We start from the raw sequence: 20,621 nt of genomic DNA on the forward strand, positions 1-20,621 counted from the left end.
AATTTGTCCTGTAGCTGAAAACATTAAATTCTCAAAGTTGAGGAGGGATAGACTGAATTCAATGAGAAAACTCTGGGTAAACACTCTCTACCAAAATGATAATTCAGCATTTCCACAGGCATCAAGAAACACACAACCTAATTGCTTGTGCATCAGGTCCATTGATTCAGTAAATATTTTTGTATCTGCTTTTCATACTCAATTTTCTGCTGAAAAGCTTCAGGGTTTTTGTTTGTGGGAGGTTTTTTCCTTGTTTTGGGTTTTCTGGTTGTTTGTTTAGTTGTGTGTTTAACAGCATTCAAAAACTGTGCATGCCTTGCAGGACTGTAGATGCCCATCAGCCAAATGGAGCTTTTTCTCTTCCAATCTTTGTAACTGAATATGAGCAGAGTGAGTGAGTGCACATGAGTATACATATGTGCATAACTATACTTTCACACAAAGGCATATACATACATCCATGTGCACATGTGTGCAGACAGGAACTTGTATTCAGAAATGAAATGAAAGTGACACTTCTGTAATTAAATACCAGTTTTCAAAAGTTTGTTTAAGATCTGAACACAGTCTTACTGGATCATGGATGGATGTGCTACAGAGATTTACATTCCTACTTTATTTTTTGATGGAAGATGTATTTTTCAAAATGGAGCTTTTTAACAAAGTGTCCATTATTTCCATGCTTTAAAGAAGAAATTTTTAAAGCTAAAATAAAATTCAGTATTTTAGTTTCTATTCAGGATGACTAAAACTGGACTGAAATGTAATCAGTAGAAAAGCTAGCCACTTTGAGCATTATCTTGTTGGAAAATTTAAGTTAGCTTGTGTCACCCCAAACTAGTAAAAACTTTTCTGTAGTAACTAGGAAAAATGAAAAAAAAAAAGAGCACAGTTCAAGCATCTAATCTTTAAAAGAATTCCAACACTGCAAGATCCCAACTACCTCTGCAAAACCAGCTGACTGTACAAGTGCCCCAGCAAGAGGCAGGATTCTGCTGGCAGACAAAAGTCAGGATCATGCATCACAGAAACAGCATGCAATGAACCTGATAAAAGTCATTAGGCATCTAAAGATAAATTTTGTATCTGAGACTGAGTACCTTGAAATCACTGGCAATTAGTTCCCAAGCTTGCAAATTTTGTATGCTAACTTTTTAGACACAGTTTTAAATGTGCCATCTTGGGTGAAGTTGTGGACTAAAGAAGAAATAAAATGCTTTCATGCAATCTTTTTTTACAGAAGATGACTAGAGAACAAAATTGGCGATTTCCCTGCAAAAATGTTTCCATCTCCTGAAAGCAATGGCTTGTATAGGGATATGCTTATGCAGACATGCTGTAAGATTTCAGTAGTTATGTAGGATATTACAAGCTAGAGCTTAGTACCTTCAAGGCCTTAAACAAGAATTTTCCACTAACAGAATGACAGGAAGACTTACTACCTCCTAATCTTGCCCTCCATCTAGAATGCCCCCAAAACAGATAGCAAATTTACAAAATCTTACAGAATTCTGGTGTTACGTAAGTTTAGAAGATGTTTTCAATGCTTTAGGTTTGAGTTGTCACTGTTACAATATGTGCAATTAGGTTAATTCAGTAAAATGGACCACGTAAATCAATGACACACTACTTACCACTGAAAGCACAAAATTGAGAAGAGCTGTCCCACTGTGGAAGAGGATTGTCACTAAAGCTGTAACTGTAGTAAACAAGAGGCTCACATTGCGACTCATCACTATCCACAGAGACTCCAGGATCTGAAAAAGGAGGGAGAAGACAGATTTAGACATTGGATACTATTAGCATGGCCTGAGAATTACTTGTTGAGTGATTAATCTCCATCAAGCTAAACAAAGATGACTTTAAAAAAAAAAAATCAACTTCCCTCACTCCTATATTACAGCAGGTTCTATCAAGTGAAAATGTCCACTTTACCAAAGCTAGCTCATTATAAGGTATGTGTAGCTATTATATTATATGTATATATTATATATATGTATATTATCTATGTAGCTGATTATAAGGTTTTGGAATTCTTCTCTCAGTATTCAAAATTATTTCATTATGCAAAACTGCAAAAAAAACTAGATGTGGTGATACTTGTTTACTGTGATTAACATTCCTGCCAAGCAGATCTTGTCTTGGGAGAAAATATTCACCTTTTTAAAAGCAAAAATGTTAAGACACAAAGAACAAGGAGTAACATCACAAGGTAGAAATAAATCTGACACTCCCAATCAAATAATAAAATTACTACTTCAATAAATTTGTTGTTAAAGTGTTTCATGGTAATGAAATACATGGTTTTAGTAATATTTGCAGAGAAATGCAAAAGTTGTGATTTTGAGTAAGGCTCCATCAGTTAGTCAAGTAATTATTGAAAACTATTAGTCTTGGTTTAATAAATAGCAACGAGACCAAATTAAAACAAAACCAATCAATCAACACACCCTAAAATGAAAAACCCTTCCTCAGTAGAGCAGACAAAGAAGTGTAAGCCATGTGATCACCTCTCCTTTAGAAGTGAGTGAATCATATTAAACATAATTTATTAAGCATGAACTTGAGAGGGAGTAAGTGCTGAGGGAAATGACAGGGAATTACAACACAGAGAGACCTACCTAGTTCATGCTTCCTACTATTTAATGGGAATTATGAATGTTGAAGCTCATCTTTTGTACAGGTTTTATTAGTGTCTCTTGAGAATTCAAGTGAAGTTAGAAGCAAAGAGGACACTCCTGAAAAATGTTCTTCCACTGGTACCTGTTCCTTTGCTTCTTCTATGGACTATGAATTCATTCTGGGGGTGCAGCAGTGGTACAAATTCATGCAGCCCCTAGGTAACATTACCGTGTACACATTATATTACGAGGACTGTAGACACAGAGGACAGTGAATTCTGAGGGAATGGTTTGTAGCTAAAGCAGAGGCCTTCCAGCTGGTATTCAGGGAAGGATAGTGCTATGATTGCTAATAGCAGGCCTTAAGTTGTATGCAAGGTTCCCCTCCCAGATATTTAAGCTTGTTACTAGAACTTGGTGTGTGAACAGAAGTTTCTGTGCCACAGGTCTTCCGTTATAATGTGGAGTTTAATCACAGAACAGCAGCAAAGGCCTTGCAAATAGGGACACAGATTGAAAACGAAAGCCCCTGAAACACGAGCAGTGTTTTGAGTAAGAAGGCATTGAAGATGCACAACTTTATGAGCTAGAAAATTGCTTTTCCTTCAAGAAAATGAGGTAGGAACTAAGAAAGGGGGGAAAAAACACAACAGGCTATAACAGGACAAGGCACCTGTCATGACCTGGAAAAGTAATACTTTTCCCAAGTATCACAGCACACAGACCAGGGCAGAGGTCAAGGGTTGGGAGCTGTCCGGAATTAAAACACCTTATGAAAGGAGAAGCTCCTTAATCTGAGGGAAGACAATGTACATTAAGTTCCAGCTTTGCACACCTAAAAGCTCTTCAGCCAGCTCAGTCACTCCTGTGACTCAGACCATTAAGAACAGACTCTGTTGGTGCCAACTACACAGCAACATCATGGTTTTTTAGCCACACAGCTCATGTAGGACACGACTGTTAAGGACTGGCCACTTTGAATACATAATGATAATGAATAGGAGACTGCAAAGCAAACCACAGGCATGAACCATGTTGTTAATGGAAACTGGTCTAGTAAAGTTTTGCTATAAAGAGTAAAACCACTCTGATTTAGCAGCCTTCTAACTAGTAATCACAGCAATTGTTAGAACTCTCACTTGCAACATGTAAGCTGAGCTGGTACCAGTGAGAGTTTACAAGGAGTGGAGCTTGTTCATCTGCCAGAGGAGAGCACAGAACTGGTAGGACTGGGAAAGTTTTCAAAATAGGATGTTTCTCCAGTATAGGCAGGATTTATTGAACACTTTCCCTAGAAGCTTAAGACTATAACCAGAACTATACAACCATAGGCAGTTTGAATGTAGGTATCAGGTTGTTCCATTAACATCAGGAATGGTTCTCCTACATGAACATCCTTGTTTGGTGGGGTCATTGATTTGAACTGTTGAACCAGTTATCACCAACATCTGCTTTAGAATAAGTGTAGATAGTGCCTTTCTAGAGCTTTAGTATGTCTTATGAAAGCAACTGCATCTTTTAGGACTTGTCTCCAACTACCAAGTAATTCCTTGTTATGCACACGTATCATTAAAATTTCAAGCTACAAGCTCTTCATAGCTAAGGTGAGAAGACAGACACGGCAGATACTAATCATTACTGAATACAGTGTCAGAATGTGCTCAAATACTTCCCTACCACTCACAAAATCAAATTACATGCAGCTGTACCTAGGAGCTCATAATGCTGTTTGATTCCCAGAGCCTACTGCAGCTGAGTTGATGAGGTCAGCTACTACATATAAATAATTGTTAACACCTTGCCAGCCGAGTTCTCCAGAACACTACAAAGTGTGACTATTTATGCAACAATGTTACATTACTTTTAGTTACTTTTTTCCTATAAAAAACCAGAAAACCACACCTCTTCCCCCAAACCACTGCTCTGTAAGCAGTCCTAAGGCATCAGTGTTTAGAAGAGCTACAAAGTTGTACAGAATACAGGACTCTGACACATCACACTGTGCCACCTTCAGAATCAGTTACTGTGCCTTTCCAATATGTAACAGGCAAGAAAGAAAAATTGCACACAATGTTCTCAGGCATCTAAGGTGTCCTCTTGGCCACTTTTAAACTGGTCAACACCTGAAAATGAGGGTTAAAAGGCACTTCACCAAAACAGTAATTGCTGAGAACTTCAAGTCAGCAAACTTCTGGAAGCCAGAGAAAACTACGTACCTAACTAATTCTGTATAAAAGGAATAAAACTAGATATAAAGATGCAAAAAAAAAAAAACAACCCAACATGCTAGTTGATATATTACTGAAAAATGGACTGAATTAACTATAAACTTATGAGATTACTTGAAGAAATTACTGGAGCCAGAGAAAAATATTAGGATGTGCAGTAACTCACTGAAGTATTTGAGAAGCTGACTTGATTTAAAATGCACAGATCAGTCATGCTAAAAGCATGGAAAGGGAAACCTAACAAAGCTGAAGCTTGCTGTGTATAACTGTGTGGAAGGTCTTCCATCTTCCTGTCTGGGAGATCTCTGAATGAGATACCACCTGGTGGTGAAATGATGAGTATTCTCGTGCAAGGAGCCACAAGATCAAATTAAGAAGACATTAGCAATGTCTCATGTTACATCAAGGGAGCTCTGAGTCATCATTCACAGATTTAGCCAGCAGCAATTCACTTTCTCAATGCTACAAGCATACACAAAATGCAAGGCATAAAGTAAGGCTCCACTCTTGCTCTCTCTGCCAAGTAGGAGATGAAATAAATCCCACTTCAGAAACACACCACTGATTATATTATGCTAGTTTTTAGCATTACTGCTTCTAACACTAGAAAAAGGCAGCAGTGCTGCTAACACCAAAGCTTTTAGGAAAAAAAATGCAAAGTGATGACTTCGAAAAGCTTATCATCATATTAAATCTTCAGGCAATTTACATGTTTATATAGTAAATTACTTTAAAATAATTAAGGTCTGTCTCCATCAAAATACAGCTAAGCATAACTGCTATAATGAACAGCACATTTTGAGGGGGGCACAGAAGTCTTCCAAGCTTTACCTGATACTCAAAGTTGCAAAGTTGAATGGATGCAGGGTGTTACAAATTAAATGAACACGAGCAATTCCCCAGCACACCTACATCAGTAATTTAATTACATGCTTTCAATTCTAAAATGATACTTTCTTCTATTATGGGAAAAGCCTGAAGTGAAACACTAGCATCTGCCTTCTCTTAACATTTTTCTTACAGTAAACACTCCTTCTATTAAGGAGGAAGAACACTTCCTTTGACTTCCATCAATGGAGAAGAGCTTATCTGCTTGTGGCTGTAATATGACATTGTCAAATAGCTGTATTTTCAAAGAAAACTGTCATCTGTTCTATTCTAAAATACTTCAGAAAGCCAAGGGGCTAGCAAGACAGTTATTTTTTGGTAAACTCAATCTATGCATAAAATTTGTTACATGCAAGTAGTGTAACCATACACATTTATGCTTTTCCAAAAGTGGAGGAAATCTCATTAGAGCTGTGTATCCACTTCTTTACACAGTTCTTTACAGCTATCTCGTTTTCTTTAAATTATCTGTATGTTAAAAGAAACTGTCAACACAGCTTTGGGACTGTACTGTGTCTTGCTATATTCTTAAGAAATGCAAGCCAGCATTGATTTCAAGTGTTCAACTTCACTCTCCCCACAAACAACACACTCAACCAAAAAATAAAAAGAACAGTTTGAGTTAGGAGAGACCTTAAAGATCATCTGGTCCCAATCCCCCTGCCATAGGCAGGGTCACCTTTGCTTAGATCAGGTTGCTCAAAGCCCCATCTAATCTCATCTAAATCCCACTCAAAGTTCCATAAAATATGAAAAAATCAAACAAACAAAAAGCCCAAACTAAAGAACCTAAGCAACAGAAAAATTAAATCCCCAGAACATACACTCCCAAAAACACTCACAAAATTTCAAATATTAGCCCTTCCCAATTCAGTATGCCATTCTAATAACACATTGTTCCACTTCAAAATACCAGGAGAAAAGTTTTCATGCTCTGGTAATAACACAAATCCTGAATACAGTAAGGCTGCTTTGTATCTTAGGCTAGGTAGGAAACTTGATTAAACATACCAGACTTAAGCAAAAGCTATTCTTATTTTAATAATCTCCAAATTTTAATGACCTAAACAAGAACAGAGACTGTATTTTCATCAATTTTAATTAAAAACATTAGCATGAGTAATATTTATGCAATGCAATGTAGATAAGCAAGCCAGGAAAGAAAATGCTGCCCAGTAAGAATGTGAAATCAGGATTTAGAGCTTTATACTAAGCTGACTAGTTTACAGTCTGCTATTAAGGACATGAGTATATGGAGAAAAAAGACAGGTGTTTCCCCACAGCTGATGAGTAATGAGTTCCTGGAAATAAACAGGAAAGCAAGGCAATTGCTGACATGTTTTTCTTGAACTTTTAAACCAGTTTTTAGAAGTAAAGCAAGCATGTTAGCTAGATGAAAATGTTAATATTAATATTTTTCATTCTTAAATATTTATTCTCTTTACACTTTTCTTTGCCTCTCTCTAGCCTGCTTAGATTACTGAAGCACACTTTACATCATGGTTTCTGAGCACTGTGCAGCAATGCTGCAAATGACACACTCTTATCAAGTAGTTTCTCCTCCTTCTGTGCCTCTTGCCTAGAAGGAAACTCCACACTGATTTTACATCACGATGTGCTGTGCATTTTTAAACCCTTTGCCTCAAGCATGCATGGCTAACTTTGAGAAAGTATCATGCAAATTTCATAATTAACTGAAAAAAGGTTTACTGCAATGAAGTTTCTTGCAACTCTTTCTTGTCTCACATCTTTTTCTATGGTAGAAGCTGTAACAATTTAAGCAGCAGTTGGGAGAGGACAGAAAAAGCACAAATGCCTACCAGTCGAAGCCAAGAACTGCTTGGAAAATATTAGCTTAAACTTCATCCACAGATGTGCTATAGTGCCAGTCAGGTATAAATAATAATCTTCCAAAATTGAAGATAATGTAATGACAACAGATCAAGTCAAAGATGAACTATATTGGGGATTGACTCTATGTGTTAAGCATTTAGGATTTAACATGATTTTTTTAGTGAAACACTTCAATTTGGATTGCTTTCAATGCTTCCTCTTTTTCTCCGCATAAGGTGAAATGTTTTTATTCAGGAATTCACACTGTATAAAATATTAATTTCATTCTCCACAGAACTTTCATAAAAGAAGAGAAAAATAAGCTGCTTTCAACCCAACAAATAATAGTAATTTGAGAAAAAAAAAAAAAATCAGCCCCCCCACTTTCATTGTTTAGTTTTGTTTTCACAACCTCTTAGTCAACAGCTTCTTCAGTTATAACCTAAACCAATTGTTTTCTTCTTTAAAGAGAAAAGACTACATAAAATAATGCACTGAAAATCAGTTTGCAGGTGGCACAGGTAACAATATGTCTCTGGAAGACATCTGGGAAGCTGAGATCCATGAAGATGCTGAAAGCACAAGAGCTTTATTGTAAACATTTCTGTTTGTTTTACAGTTCTCTCTTAAATAGGCTTGCAACAATTGCTTCAGTAATTGTAAATAACACCAACAGTGTTTCCATAATTTTCCATTTACTTGAATCCATAACCTTAGTAGTACTCCAAGGAGAAACTACTATCAGTTGAAAATTAGACCAACTTCATAATAAGTGCAAAGAATACGTACCGAGAGAAATGTTTCGATGTTATCGTGAACAAACGATGCAACATCTTGCCAGTCCAGAATATCTCCAAGCCAGCTGTTTTGACGGTTTATGTGCCACTTGTGTCCTTTGTGTCTTCCAGAATGTGTTACATTCTTAAAAACAAAGAAAATGGACATTCTAATAAAATTCAGAGAAATGAGAAAGGCAAGAGCTAATGTTTTAGACTGGTGTTTTCTTAATGAAGAATAGATCCAACATGCATCTAAATACTTAGAGCTGCTTTAACTGGCATCCCAAAAAATACCTGGAAGTACTCTGTACACTGGAAAAATTAAATTCTGACAGAAAACTGTAGTTAATTATCCCATTTAATTACACATGTGTATGTTGTATTGATTCACCTCAGTTAAAAGTTAACTTTACTGCTTGACTGATACAATGGTATCTATTTTGCCCGAAAAGAAAGAACACAAAAGAGGTAACGATTTCAATTATTGCCTACATAATTTACTGTTTGCAACATACAAGTTTTCTCCGCACAGCCCATAAAGAAAAATGCAAGCAGAAGTCCAAGCAACTAGTTTTCTCACTATCAGTTTCTACCTCTCCACAGGACATGTTCAATCACACAAAACCTAAAAGCTAAACTGGATGCAGGACCTGGATTCTGACTACACACCTTTGTAACTTGCAACACAACAAGACAACAGGACATGGCCATAAAAACAACAGCTAATTCCTTAAGTGGATCCTCCCTAATTATGATTTTGCCTATTGCCCAATGAATAATACCTGATTACCATCTTGAATGCCACGGGCTGGGACTGTGACAAATGTTTCAGAGAAGCATGTCAAAATTCTCTGTAAGCAAGCTTAAGCAAACCCGCTGACTAAAACATCGTAGTCTTTAATAGAAGGAGACTTCTCAAGTTCTTAACTCTGATTTTTACAATAAGCATTCCACTACTTGCTAAAATTTTCTGCACACTTTTAGCCTTAGCAGCCTGCATTCAAAATGGCAGTATCTTTTTTTTTGCCACACATGGCAAATAACATTCCAGGCGCTGTCCCTGCACTGATTTATCTAAGAGCATTACCTTTTCTGCTCATTACCAATTCTCTCTAGATGCACTGTTACACTTTGTGATGTACTATTAGCAACCTTCTATAACAATCCACTGCCAACACAGAGATCTTTCTTCTGAGCTAGCAATTTATTTAGAGTAGAAACATATGAGTAGTCAAAAATCTCCCTCAAATAGGCCTCCTGTATTTGTAAACTGTATAGAGACCTATCACCTGTTCATCTAGTTCTATACCAAAACTGTTATTTCTTTAATGCAGAGATCTTCTTCGAACTTTAGAGGTACTTGAAGAATAACTACATAAAGAAAAGTGTTAATATAATTGAAATCATTTAAATATACAGCAGTATTCCAGGAATATGACTTCTGGATTTGATATTTCCATTGCACAATGGCTAATGAATTGCTCTTTCCTTTAAACTGCAAACAGCATTGGCAGCATAACAACAATTTAACACTTAGGAACTTTTCAGGATTCAGTGTACAGAACCCATTATAATATGGCTGTAAAAATGCATTGTAAGAAACTTAATGAGAGGACAATTACTTTCTCACATTTTCAAATTAATAAAAATTACATAAATCATGCAGAAGACCAGATGCCTTTTCCCAAGACCTCAACAACCCGAATAATCAGCAGAAAGTGCTAAACTATGAAATACTAATTATAAAAAGTGAGAAAATTTTAAAATGGCACACACAAAAACACACAACTACTTAAGTGTAGGACACAGCTCTGGCTATACTAAAACCGTGACTCTAGAATGATGTGTCTTACACACTTAAAAATTTTACCTAGCTTTACTCAACCTTTTAGCTGTCTGTTAATCTCTCCCTCAGAAATACAGATTTAGTATAATTATGTCAGAGCATGAATACCATTTAAATAAGTTACCCACCTTCACAAACCAAGAGTGATAAAGCCTGTCCCAGAGCTCCAGCACTTGTTTTTCAATCACAGCAGTGTTATTTACTTTTTCTCCTAAAATCTTATGGAGCTAAAACACATAAAAATCTTTTATTATACAGGACAGAACAAAGCAGGCATCCACTGATGAACTTCATGCTTGATAAATAATGTACAGCTGTCTGTAAAGGCACATTTTAAACCCAAGTTATTAGAAAAATTAGTATCAGTATGAAATACACACTTCAGACAAAATGGTTCACAATTCAAAGACTTTGTTAAAAAACATTCTGCTGCACTAAGGACTTCTTTCTGCACTGAAAAAAAATGCTGTCTCTAAAATTCTTAATCCAAAATCCTTGATCATATCTTTAGAGTAAATACTTCAAATAATTTAAGATGTGTGCTATATATCAAACATATAAGTAAGAATCTTGCAAATTCTTCTTCTGAAGAATATAGCTTAACAATACAAATTATGATTTAAAAAATGTCCAGTGTATCACACCCAGCCCACGCAGAAATTAGGGAGAGGAAGGGGCAGTGGTTGCAATAGAAGTTTACATTGTTTATACTACGACAGCCAAAGTCAGTTAAAAAAAAAATTACTCAATTTTATTTGATGCATTTTCACTGGGAATCATTGGAATGATGACAGATTCTTCAGTTCTTAAAAAGAAACTATCACCAGAACAGAAAAGACTACTGAAATGACTCTCACTCTTCCTTCAAAAGTCCCAAACCAGAAAGAATAGATTTGTCAACAAAATGGTTAAACACATGGAAAAGAACTCCTGACAAATGTATTTTTATTTCTTTTTACTTTTATGAAATACAAGAAATGAAAACAAAAACCAAAGAATTTGAGCTTTTTGACAGCTTGCTCTTACCTTGTGTGTGATCCATTCTCGGCCATACTGGTATACGTTGTTAGCTGCAGAATTGAGCGCCTTCTGAATGACCTGGGCTTCTGGGAGCCAGCTGGTGGGGGTGGATTTTAAAGAGGGAAAACAAAGTTAACTGTTATATATTATACTCACTACATTACACCCAAAACACATTACAAATTAACATTCTGAAACAACAAATCATTATGGTTAAATACATATAAGCTTACTACAACTCAACCGTTTCCTTCTACATATCAAGGAATAGATTTTCCCATAAGCACGTCATTGCATTTAAAATCCTCCAAGGTTCCTGAAACCTTAATTAATTTGATATCTCAGCTTTTTCAGAAGAGATCTGCTCTTCAATCTCTATGTGCGCTGTTCCTACAATATTATTTTTTTTCCCAGGGTTTCCTGAAAATATCATATGAAGCAGTCTCATCTAGCTGCAAACACAACCCTTTGAAATTACAAGCTGAATGTAAATTGTTAACATAGTTGCCATAAAAAAGCAACCTGCTGACAAAAGGTTTGAACATCAGTTATTTCTAAGTCCTCATCAAACCACCTGCTCGTGAATTTCTTCAGGGACGCACATCACTTTCAAGCAATGTACCCTACTGAATCGTCAGCATTTTACCACTTGTGAATACAGGGCACACAATCTCTGCTTTGACTTTCTTTTTACATCTTGATTCAATGGCACTTGTTGGAACCCTTCCAAAACAAAATGAAAGCATTCAGGAAACAGAACTGCTGTATTTGTTCACCTAACTGAAGATCAACATGGAAGCTCCTCTGTCTGTATAATGCTTCAGAAATGTTCCAAGATATTTCAATCACTTACCTCTAAACATAATACAAGCATCAAGCTCTGAAAGCTGGTAAAGCTTCATGGATTTGGCAAGAGGTATTCTTACTCTTAATGAACTAAAATACAGTGTTATGGGTACTTCAAATTTGAATGCAAACACTGGAAGTAAAAAGTTATACTAGAATTCTGCAAATTATTTAACTAGTACTCCAGTAGTTTCATTATGTAAATAAGCTTCTGACAGTCAAATTTCCACCTCCATTAGTTCCACTTATTTCCATCTTACAGCAAGAGATGCCATGAAGGAATAAAACCAAGTGCTTTATGTGCTTTCTGTTCTCATGATTGTGATTATTTTAGTAGTGCTAAAGCATGTATTACTACAGTGGTTATTAACTATATCCTTTTCGTTCTCTTTTTGAAAAATTGCTTTGCTCTTATAATACAGCATCTGCTTTCTTTCAATCTTTTTAAACCACCATCACTTTTATTTAAAATGTGCCCTTGAAAGAGTCAACCATTCTTATTCTGCAGAGATCTTTTTTTTGCTGTCAGTCTGGTGTCTCACATTTGCCCGGTGTCTGTTTAGCTGAATCAGAATGAAATCCACCTGGAACATGCTCCCCTTAAAATCACACTTTTCAGTCTCACCTATTCCCCCTCTGATGTTCATGCAATGACTCTTTTCTCACCAGTGTGCCTATGTTTTCCTCTAGATGCACTTCTCTCAACACTGCCTCTCTCCCTTACTACTCGTCTTGGTGCTTACTTTAGTCATTATACAGACCAAACCTTACAAACTCCCCACTGTGCACACTACACACATCTACTCTTAACAGGGATGGCCCTGCCCAACTGACTCACACCAAACTCGCCCCACCCACCCTTGAATTCTTCTTCAGTTCACTCCAGGAACAACGCCTTCAACTCCTATTCCTTCAAATGCACTCCAAATCCATCTCTCTATATTTAAAAAATAATTTAGCTCTATCTTGAAACTTTCTAGAGCATTCTTTGCCAGCGCTTCTCTTTCATACAAAAAAGGGACAAAATACAGATCTCTTCATTCTCTGCACTATACAAGTTTCTTCTCCACAACTGTAACTAGAAAAGTTCATAGAGCTGTCCTTCACCACCAAAACCCAACCAGTCCTCAAATGAGATACCACACTGACAGTCCTCCAGAGTGATGCATACACATCTCTGCTGTCTGATAGTTTAGCTTTTACATCTGCCTGTGAGAGATACCCACATTTCTGTTCACCTAGGGGATTTTTTAAATTAAAAACTATGCATAAGAGCACCTGGAAGCTTGTTCATCCACCCTATACTATTCGCTTAACTTCAGCATTCTTACTTTGCCCATTCTGGGTGACTGGCTACTGTCTCATTGATCAAGCTGCTTGTGACTTGAATCATGTGAACACTCTCTTGATGTACCTAAATTAAAGAGAGAGAGGAGAAATGTTATGCAGCGCAAACTACAACTCTTCCTACACTCAGAAAGAATTATTTTTTGGGGGGAGTAGGAGTGGTATTGGAAGGAAGAGGGTGGGGAGGCAGGGGAAAGGTGGGAAGGGATGCAGTGACCAGTTTGTACATTTAAAAAATAATTCTTCAAGTGCAAACAACCCACTATGAAGAAAGAAGTTCCATTAACCCAAGAAACACCTAGTCAATACAATAATAAATTCTGGTCACTAGTAATAGCAAATGGAAATTTAAACCTTATCCCATCAGTGGAAAAAAAATTGAACAATAACAGCAGTGCTGTCAAGAGAAGCACTAAAATACAAAGTAAAGTTTCAGATACAACTTTTTAAGCCATGGATCAAAGAAGTGTAAAAATTAATGAATACTTAGCTCTAACATGACGAACCCTGCTATGAAGTGCCTAACCAAATAAATTCTTCAGCAAGATAAAATACACCTTTTAAAAATATCTTAATACTCCTTCTATGAATGTAAGGGAGCTTTAGGCAGGAATGTTTGCACAACTTCAAAAGTCTTCAATTTTAAGTACTCAACATTACATATGCCTACATTTTGGATAAAGGAGATTGATATCAGAACACATTGATCTTTGTTCCGTAACTGTTTTCAAGTCAAACATTCAATCTCCATTAACCATTTCAAGTATGAAAACAGCTCCATTAAGGAAAAAGGGAAAAAAAGTACATGAGTGACCTCTTCTGGTGAGCAAAAAAAAAAAACCCACCCAAACTCAACCATAAACCAAACATCAATTTCAGAGAATACCTGATTATGAATCTCAGTACATTTAACTGAGAAAAGGATACCATGAGGTTGTTACAGGCGATTACACAAACAAATTGACAAATACATCTTAATTATTTTGCAAATGTTTCTGATGTGAGGTAAATTAAAGAGAAAAAAATCTAAGTGGTTCTTCCGTTGACAAGGAAAGTGTCAACAGGATGCAAAACAAATTGGTCCTGTAATACATAAGCTAGTAATTCTTTTATTAGAATGAATTCTGTATTTACAAATGTCTATATATTAGCCTTGTCATAGGTAAAAATCACAGAAATACAAAGAAATAGAAACATTGAAATTTTGATATATTTTTGTATATTTTAGTCTTGGAATGGTGACAAGTTAAACTTGTCACAGAGCAATTAGTTCCTAAACATTTAGAAAAATTCTTTAAGCGATACAATCTCATAAAATATCAGTAACCTTCATCAGCAATGAAAATGAGCTTTATGAGTATATTCATTAGGACACTGTACCTTTGCAGTAAGGAGAAGAGCTAGCAGAAGGGTTCCTATCACCAACAAAAATATTATGAAAATGCTGATTATTTTATCTAGCATTTTCTCCAACCACACGATAATCTGTGCAGAAAAAAAAAAAGAACAAATTGTAGCACATAAATCAATCTTTAATGAAAGCAATACTATATGTTATGCAACAGTATTGTTATTTTTATTTACAATTACAGTACAAAATCAGGCTCTAACTGAACAGCATTTATGCCCAAGCTTGGAAATGAACAATTAACAAGCAATGTTAGCATGATTAAAGTCATGGTATGATGTGATTTTGCAGAACATGTACACATAATCACACAACACAGCAAGCTCTCTGCAAAGCAAGCAATAATTCAACAATTACTTACTAGACCTAGAGAAGTACCTAAAGAAGACATTCATGTCAACTAAACCCAGAAATTTGTCTTTGTTTCTTGTCCTTCAGCAACCTGGAAACTTACAGATACTGTCTGCACAGGATTTCAAAGCACAACCATAACTTTCAGATTTGAATAGCTAAGAGCCATCTAAATGACAAATGAGGTATTTTTGCAAGTAATAAAATTTTTAAAGCTGCCTCATCACCTTCTGAACTGAAATGGGACAGGTGGGGTTCTACATTATTGAATATCAGGCCAATTATTCAGCACTACTTCTATCCACTTCCAGTCTCAGGAGGATGCTCAGCATCAGCTAAACTGACTGATACAGGAAACAGGCACATTTGTTGTTCTGTCAGTTTACAAAAAGGCCCATTACATACATGTCCGTAAGCAAATGTTGATGCCACATTTCAGTAGAGAAATTCTGATAATGTCATTCAAAACAATGAAACTGCTCAGTCACACGACTTTGCAGAGCGCTCTGGAACACAGCAGCTGAGCTTCATCTCATACACAAATTGACTGTTTACATAAAAAACTGTGAAAGCACATGCAAGCATGACCAAATACATTTTTCTAGCTCCTATGGTTCAAATACCAGGTCTATTTCTATTCCATTTAGCATTACTACAGGAAAAAGCAACAGCACAATTGTAAAATTTGTGATTCATGAGAACTGAGGTCAAAGCCAATGTGTAGTAAGTGAAAGTTATATTTTCAATGATTAAGCTGGTAACTTTTTAGTTAGAGATCTTATAAAACTACTAATATGCATGCTAATGGTTTACATTAGTTTTTTCTTCATTATTTACCCTATCCCTACACATGAAATTGATCCTGGAACAACGAACTTCTCAGACTGCTGTGTGATAATTGAATTGGTCAACACTGAAGTCAGATCTCCTATTTGACAAAAGTAAGGATTTTTTGTGTGTGTGTTTGTTGTTTTAAATGTACAAACTGTAACTGAGCAGTTTATGTACATCACGTAACTATTTTTAAACTTCAAGTTTTTACACCCAGCTCCTTGTTTGATCTAAATTAACACAAGTTCTTGTAACAAAGACTGTACTATATTAAGAACTGCAGAAAGGAACTTGGAAAACATGGGTGAGTGTGAAAAATCTTTTGTCTTAGGTATTTTTAACCTAAGTTCGGTTTTCAACATTGCTAACATATTTCAGCCATCAGAAATGCATTGCCAGTGCTGGAGGGAAGTGACCTGCTTGCAGCAGTACTGCAGCTCTCTGAAAAACTTAGAGCAGCCCCTACATAGGGCACATATATAGGGGTTACCTCTTTGGAAATAAGACTTAAATGAGATTTGTTGTGTCCTTCCAAGCCTCATGTACACCTAGTGATTATGCAAGAGAAGCAAGAAATGAAAGTCCTTGTTTCAAAGGACAGAAATAACAAGTATCTCCAAGAAAACACCACTGAATAGGCAGGGGAAGAAATTTTATAGCATGGACTTTGAAATTAAGCTATTAAAAATTAAAGCTGCCCTCGTTTCAGACAAAGTTCAAACTGCTATTTACTTTTCTAAGTAAGAGTTTAAAGAAATCCAGTAGTCTTACATATAGCACCTTAATCAGATTCCCTGAATCCACGTAATTGGAAGTACTGTTAGAAATTTCAAAAAATGCTAGGCTCAATGATTGTGTGAGGGGTATTCAATAGGTGAAATCTCAGTGTACATGAGGCTGAATGCTTTAGATGTTTTGCCATGGAGCAACCACTGGAAGATCAAGCTCCAAAAGACCAGGATGAGGACTCTCTCTGAGATGGCACAAGGTATCTTTCCCGGACACTCATAGTCATGGCTCAAATACGCCTGGACTGCTATTAAGGTGCAGCTGCAGCACATGTAAACCCTGGATTACCTTTAATCTAGTTAGTAAAGTCATGGCAGCACTGATGATGTACTGCTACGAGCAGCAGCCTCAGCCATGCAAGCCCACTTTGTCTCTATTTACTCGGGCAGGTAGGCCAAGGAAGCCTGATGAGAACTGGCTTTGGCAAGCCTACAGGTACTGCAATTACATCTCTCAACACAGACCTAAGGGGATCCGAGTTATGTAAGTGGTACAGATACATCACAGCAGAAGATTGACTTGGACTGAGTATTGTACAAATAAAAGCAGATGGACAACATTCACTTAAGGCTATATTTACTCTTTTTTTCCTTCTATTACAACACACTTTTTCCCCTACATTAACCCACAACACTTCCTTAGGAATCCCTTACCTTTTCACACTCATGTTAAATAATGCATAGGTACAGGTAAGCTACTCACTGCAGGGAAGCTGCACTGTTAAATGTCTGTGTGGTTGTACTTATCACCAAATCAGGTCCAGACTTCACTCTTACCCCAATCGTGCGAGACCTCCCTTTACACCCTTCCTGTAAACCATGGGCATGCACACAGAGACAAACACGTACTGACTAAACACACTCATTAGCCAGAGGTCATGAAGTTTTATATTTGGTTCCAAGCTTCTAATCCAGAAGTTAGTCACCAGTGGAAAGCTGAGGCTGCCACAGCATCTGAGATTATGCAAAGGTAAAGGAAAGCCAGGCTCCTAAGCTACAGAAGGTCAACTTGTGAAAACAAACTGAAATATTACTGATTTGTGATAGACTGTCCACAAAAAACTATCTTTAATTGTCACAGTTTTGAAAGGAAAAGTTATGAAGGTTTTTATTTTAATCTAGCTCACTGTAAAAACTTTTTTTATCATTGAGTTACATTCTATTAGAAAGCTCCTCAATAATTTGCAAGTACTCCCTCTTTCAACTTTTGGATGATGACACAAACCATATTATACTAAGCTGTAACAGAACTTAAAAATCCATACTTAAAAATCAGAAATCCTACTATCTAGACAGGTTCTCCCTGTTATGCAGTACGATACATCAATTATGAATTAATATTTGCAGGTTTCATACCGCATAGCCTTCAGAGCAGTAGTTTTTCTAGCATGTTTAATTTACTACATTACCCAAACAGTGAAGCACACCTAGGCATCTACTTCATTTTTGATTAAAACTACATAAAATTACCAATATGGACTTTTAGGTGTTTTTTGTAAACAGCTCTGCTATTTATGAGTATTTTTTCCCAAGACATTCCTTAGACGTCTCATTTCCCTTTACTTAGTTAATATTTGAAGATAGCATCTCATTAATATCATCTGCAGAGAATAAGGGGAAGTCTGTAACCAGAACACATCTCAAGGTTATGGTGAAATGAGTCAGCTGAGTAGTTAAGCTAGAAAATGTAGAGAACAGTCTTTGTGAGGTCTCAAGTCTACCTACCCCAGTATCCCTCCAAAAGCAGTAGAAGAATTTAGCAATTCCTTCTAAAGACTCCTGACACAGACAATGTTATTAAGAACAAATTATGCCAGACTGACTGAATCTATTCTACATTTTGGGCTCTATATACCATGAACAGGAATCAAAAAGCCAAGGTTTATCACCAGCAGTCATAATTAACCATCATTTCAAACTCTGTCATATCCATATGATTTAAAATTTCCTGCTGGATTACCAGAAATTTATGTCTGTGGTCTCTGAAGTACGTCCCTTCAAAGACAGGAAAAAAGGAGAAAGGCACCAAAGGAATCACCTTTTAACTGCAGCCAGTGTTCTGTAGTACAAATCCCCTCCTTTTTCTGCCTCTGGTAGAGTGTGACTTTTTTTTTATTTTTAAAAAAATCACCAAGACACTACAGACAACAAAATGAATCCACTGGTTGCACATTTTTTCACTTTTTTAAAATCTTGGTTATAATATTATTACTGTGTGTTCATGCACAGAGGTCAACACTGTATGTAATACATAGGACTTTCAGGATTTCTACTTATGAAACTGTAAAGTAAACCAACAGTTTTCAAAGATAACTCCAAGGAACTAAAAAACCATACTCTGTTAAGAAATTATATCCACAGGGTTTTGCCAAATAATGCAAATTTCTAAACTAAAAATAAAATCCAGACATTTTAGCATTTAAAGCTATTACAGTTAAATTGGTTTTGCAACCTACCAGTATTAAGGAAAAAAGCCCATATCTACTTATATGAATTTTCAACAAAAATGACAAAAGACAGAAAAAAAGCAATTAAGACTACACTTTCTCTTGTGGGTCACCAAACTCAGCTCTTTATCTGAACTCTTGTAACAAACCAGTATCTAATTAAAAAAAAAAAAAATTATGACAGGTTATGGTTGCACATATTTACTAACCAGAAATTACTCACATAAGATAAACATTTCATAGATGGGAAATAAAAATGTAATTTTAAAACAGGAGAAATACAGTCAAGGGCAAAAGAACATTTAAAATGCCCCTCTTCGTGGACAATTATAACTCAATAATGAAAACCTATCACACAGTTTTAAAAGCCACACAATAGGAAAAAAATATTTTAGCTACACCAACTACCAATATTTTTTTTTAACTCGCCTTTTTCTTCCCTTCAGACTTGTTAAGGTTCAGCAGTTCTGAGGCCATGCAAAGTCTCATTTTGTATGCATTCAGTCCTGGTACACTACATACTCTGCCTGTGTACACAGGCAAGTTTGGCACTTCAAAAGTAAAAGACTGACAGCACTCAGTGAAACCAGTCCCTAAACTATTTGCAAGCACTTACAGCTTTACAACTGTGCTTCACACCCTCACCACTCCCGTGGTAATTTGGTTAACTGATGCTTTCCCTGAGCAGAGAACAGCTCTCCAGACTGGGAGAGAACTGGATTTGTTAGGTGTACAAGTGGGGACCAGGTGGAGATCAACTATTTTTAAACAGAAGTGCCCCTAAATCACTCTAGCCCTTGAAAGGTTAATGCAATCCTCTGCTGTGCTAAACATTTAACTATGTGCATTCACTGGAGTAGAAGAGATCAGATAGAATTATATGACCTTCAGTAGCTTATACTGAGAGCTGGAAAATAGGCATTTGAGAGAGAAATCTATATGAAGCAAGGCATGTTAAGAAGTGTTCATGCTGCAAAATATATAAAAAAAAAAAAAAATCAAACTCCCCAAAACCACAGAATCCATTAGTTGGAATCATAATTTTTCTGTTTATTTACCTTCTTATTAAGCCAGTGCCACAGCTTGTCAGTGGCAGGCGGAGATGGAAGAAAAGGGAAAAAAACACAACACAGTGGAAAATTATTGAAAAATGCAGTAATAGGGAAAAAAGCAATGAGAAGCAGGCAAAGTCATCCACAGAATGAAAATGAAATTGTTCTAGACACAAAGGTAAATTGCAATAGGAAGAAAAGATCATAACAAATTCTAATGCAAGAACCTGGGTTTTACTACTAACATGCACTTTTGAAACAAAGAGGGATATAACAAATATGAACAGCTTTAATGGTACCAACAGAGCTATCAGCACAATCTGGACAATTCCAGTT

At 36.2% G+C, this 20,621-nt stretch overlaps 1 protein-coding gene across 1 annotated transcript in view; it reads right to left on the reverse strand.

The window, feature by feature from the left end:
• Positions 1-20,621, reverse strand: part of TMEM245 (transmembrane protein 245) — a 76,242-nt gene that overhangs the window by 29,011 nt on the left and 26,610 nt on the right. The window contains exons 7-13 of the mRNA XM_053945321.1: positions 20,292-20,315; positions 14,789-14,893; positions 13,393-13,475; positions 11,222-11,312; positions 10,324-10,422; positions 8,360-8,491; positions 1,635-1,757 (exon numbers count right to left, since the gene is read on the reverse strand). Coding sequence (XP_053801296.1) covers positions 1,635-1,757; positions 8,360-8,491; positions 10,324-10,422; positions 11,222-11,312; positions 13,393-13,475; positions 14,789-14,893; positions 20,292-20,315 — 657 coding nt within the window. The remainder of the gene's footprint in view (positions 1-1,634; positions 1,758-8,359; positions 8,492-10,323; positions 10,423-11,221; positions 11,313-13,392; positions 13,476-14,788; positions 14,894-20,291; positions 20,316-20,621) is intronic.

Source organism: Vidua chalybeata, chromosome 1, assembly GCF_026979565.1.
Source record: "Vidua chalybeata isolate OUT-0048 chromosome 1, bVidCha1 merged haplotype, whole genome shotgun sequence".
In the NCBI taxonomy this organism is placed as follows: domain Eukaryota; kingdom Metazoa; phylum Chordata; class Aves; order Passeriformes; family Viduidae; genus Vidua; species Vidua chalybeata.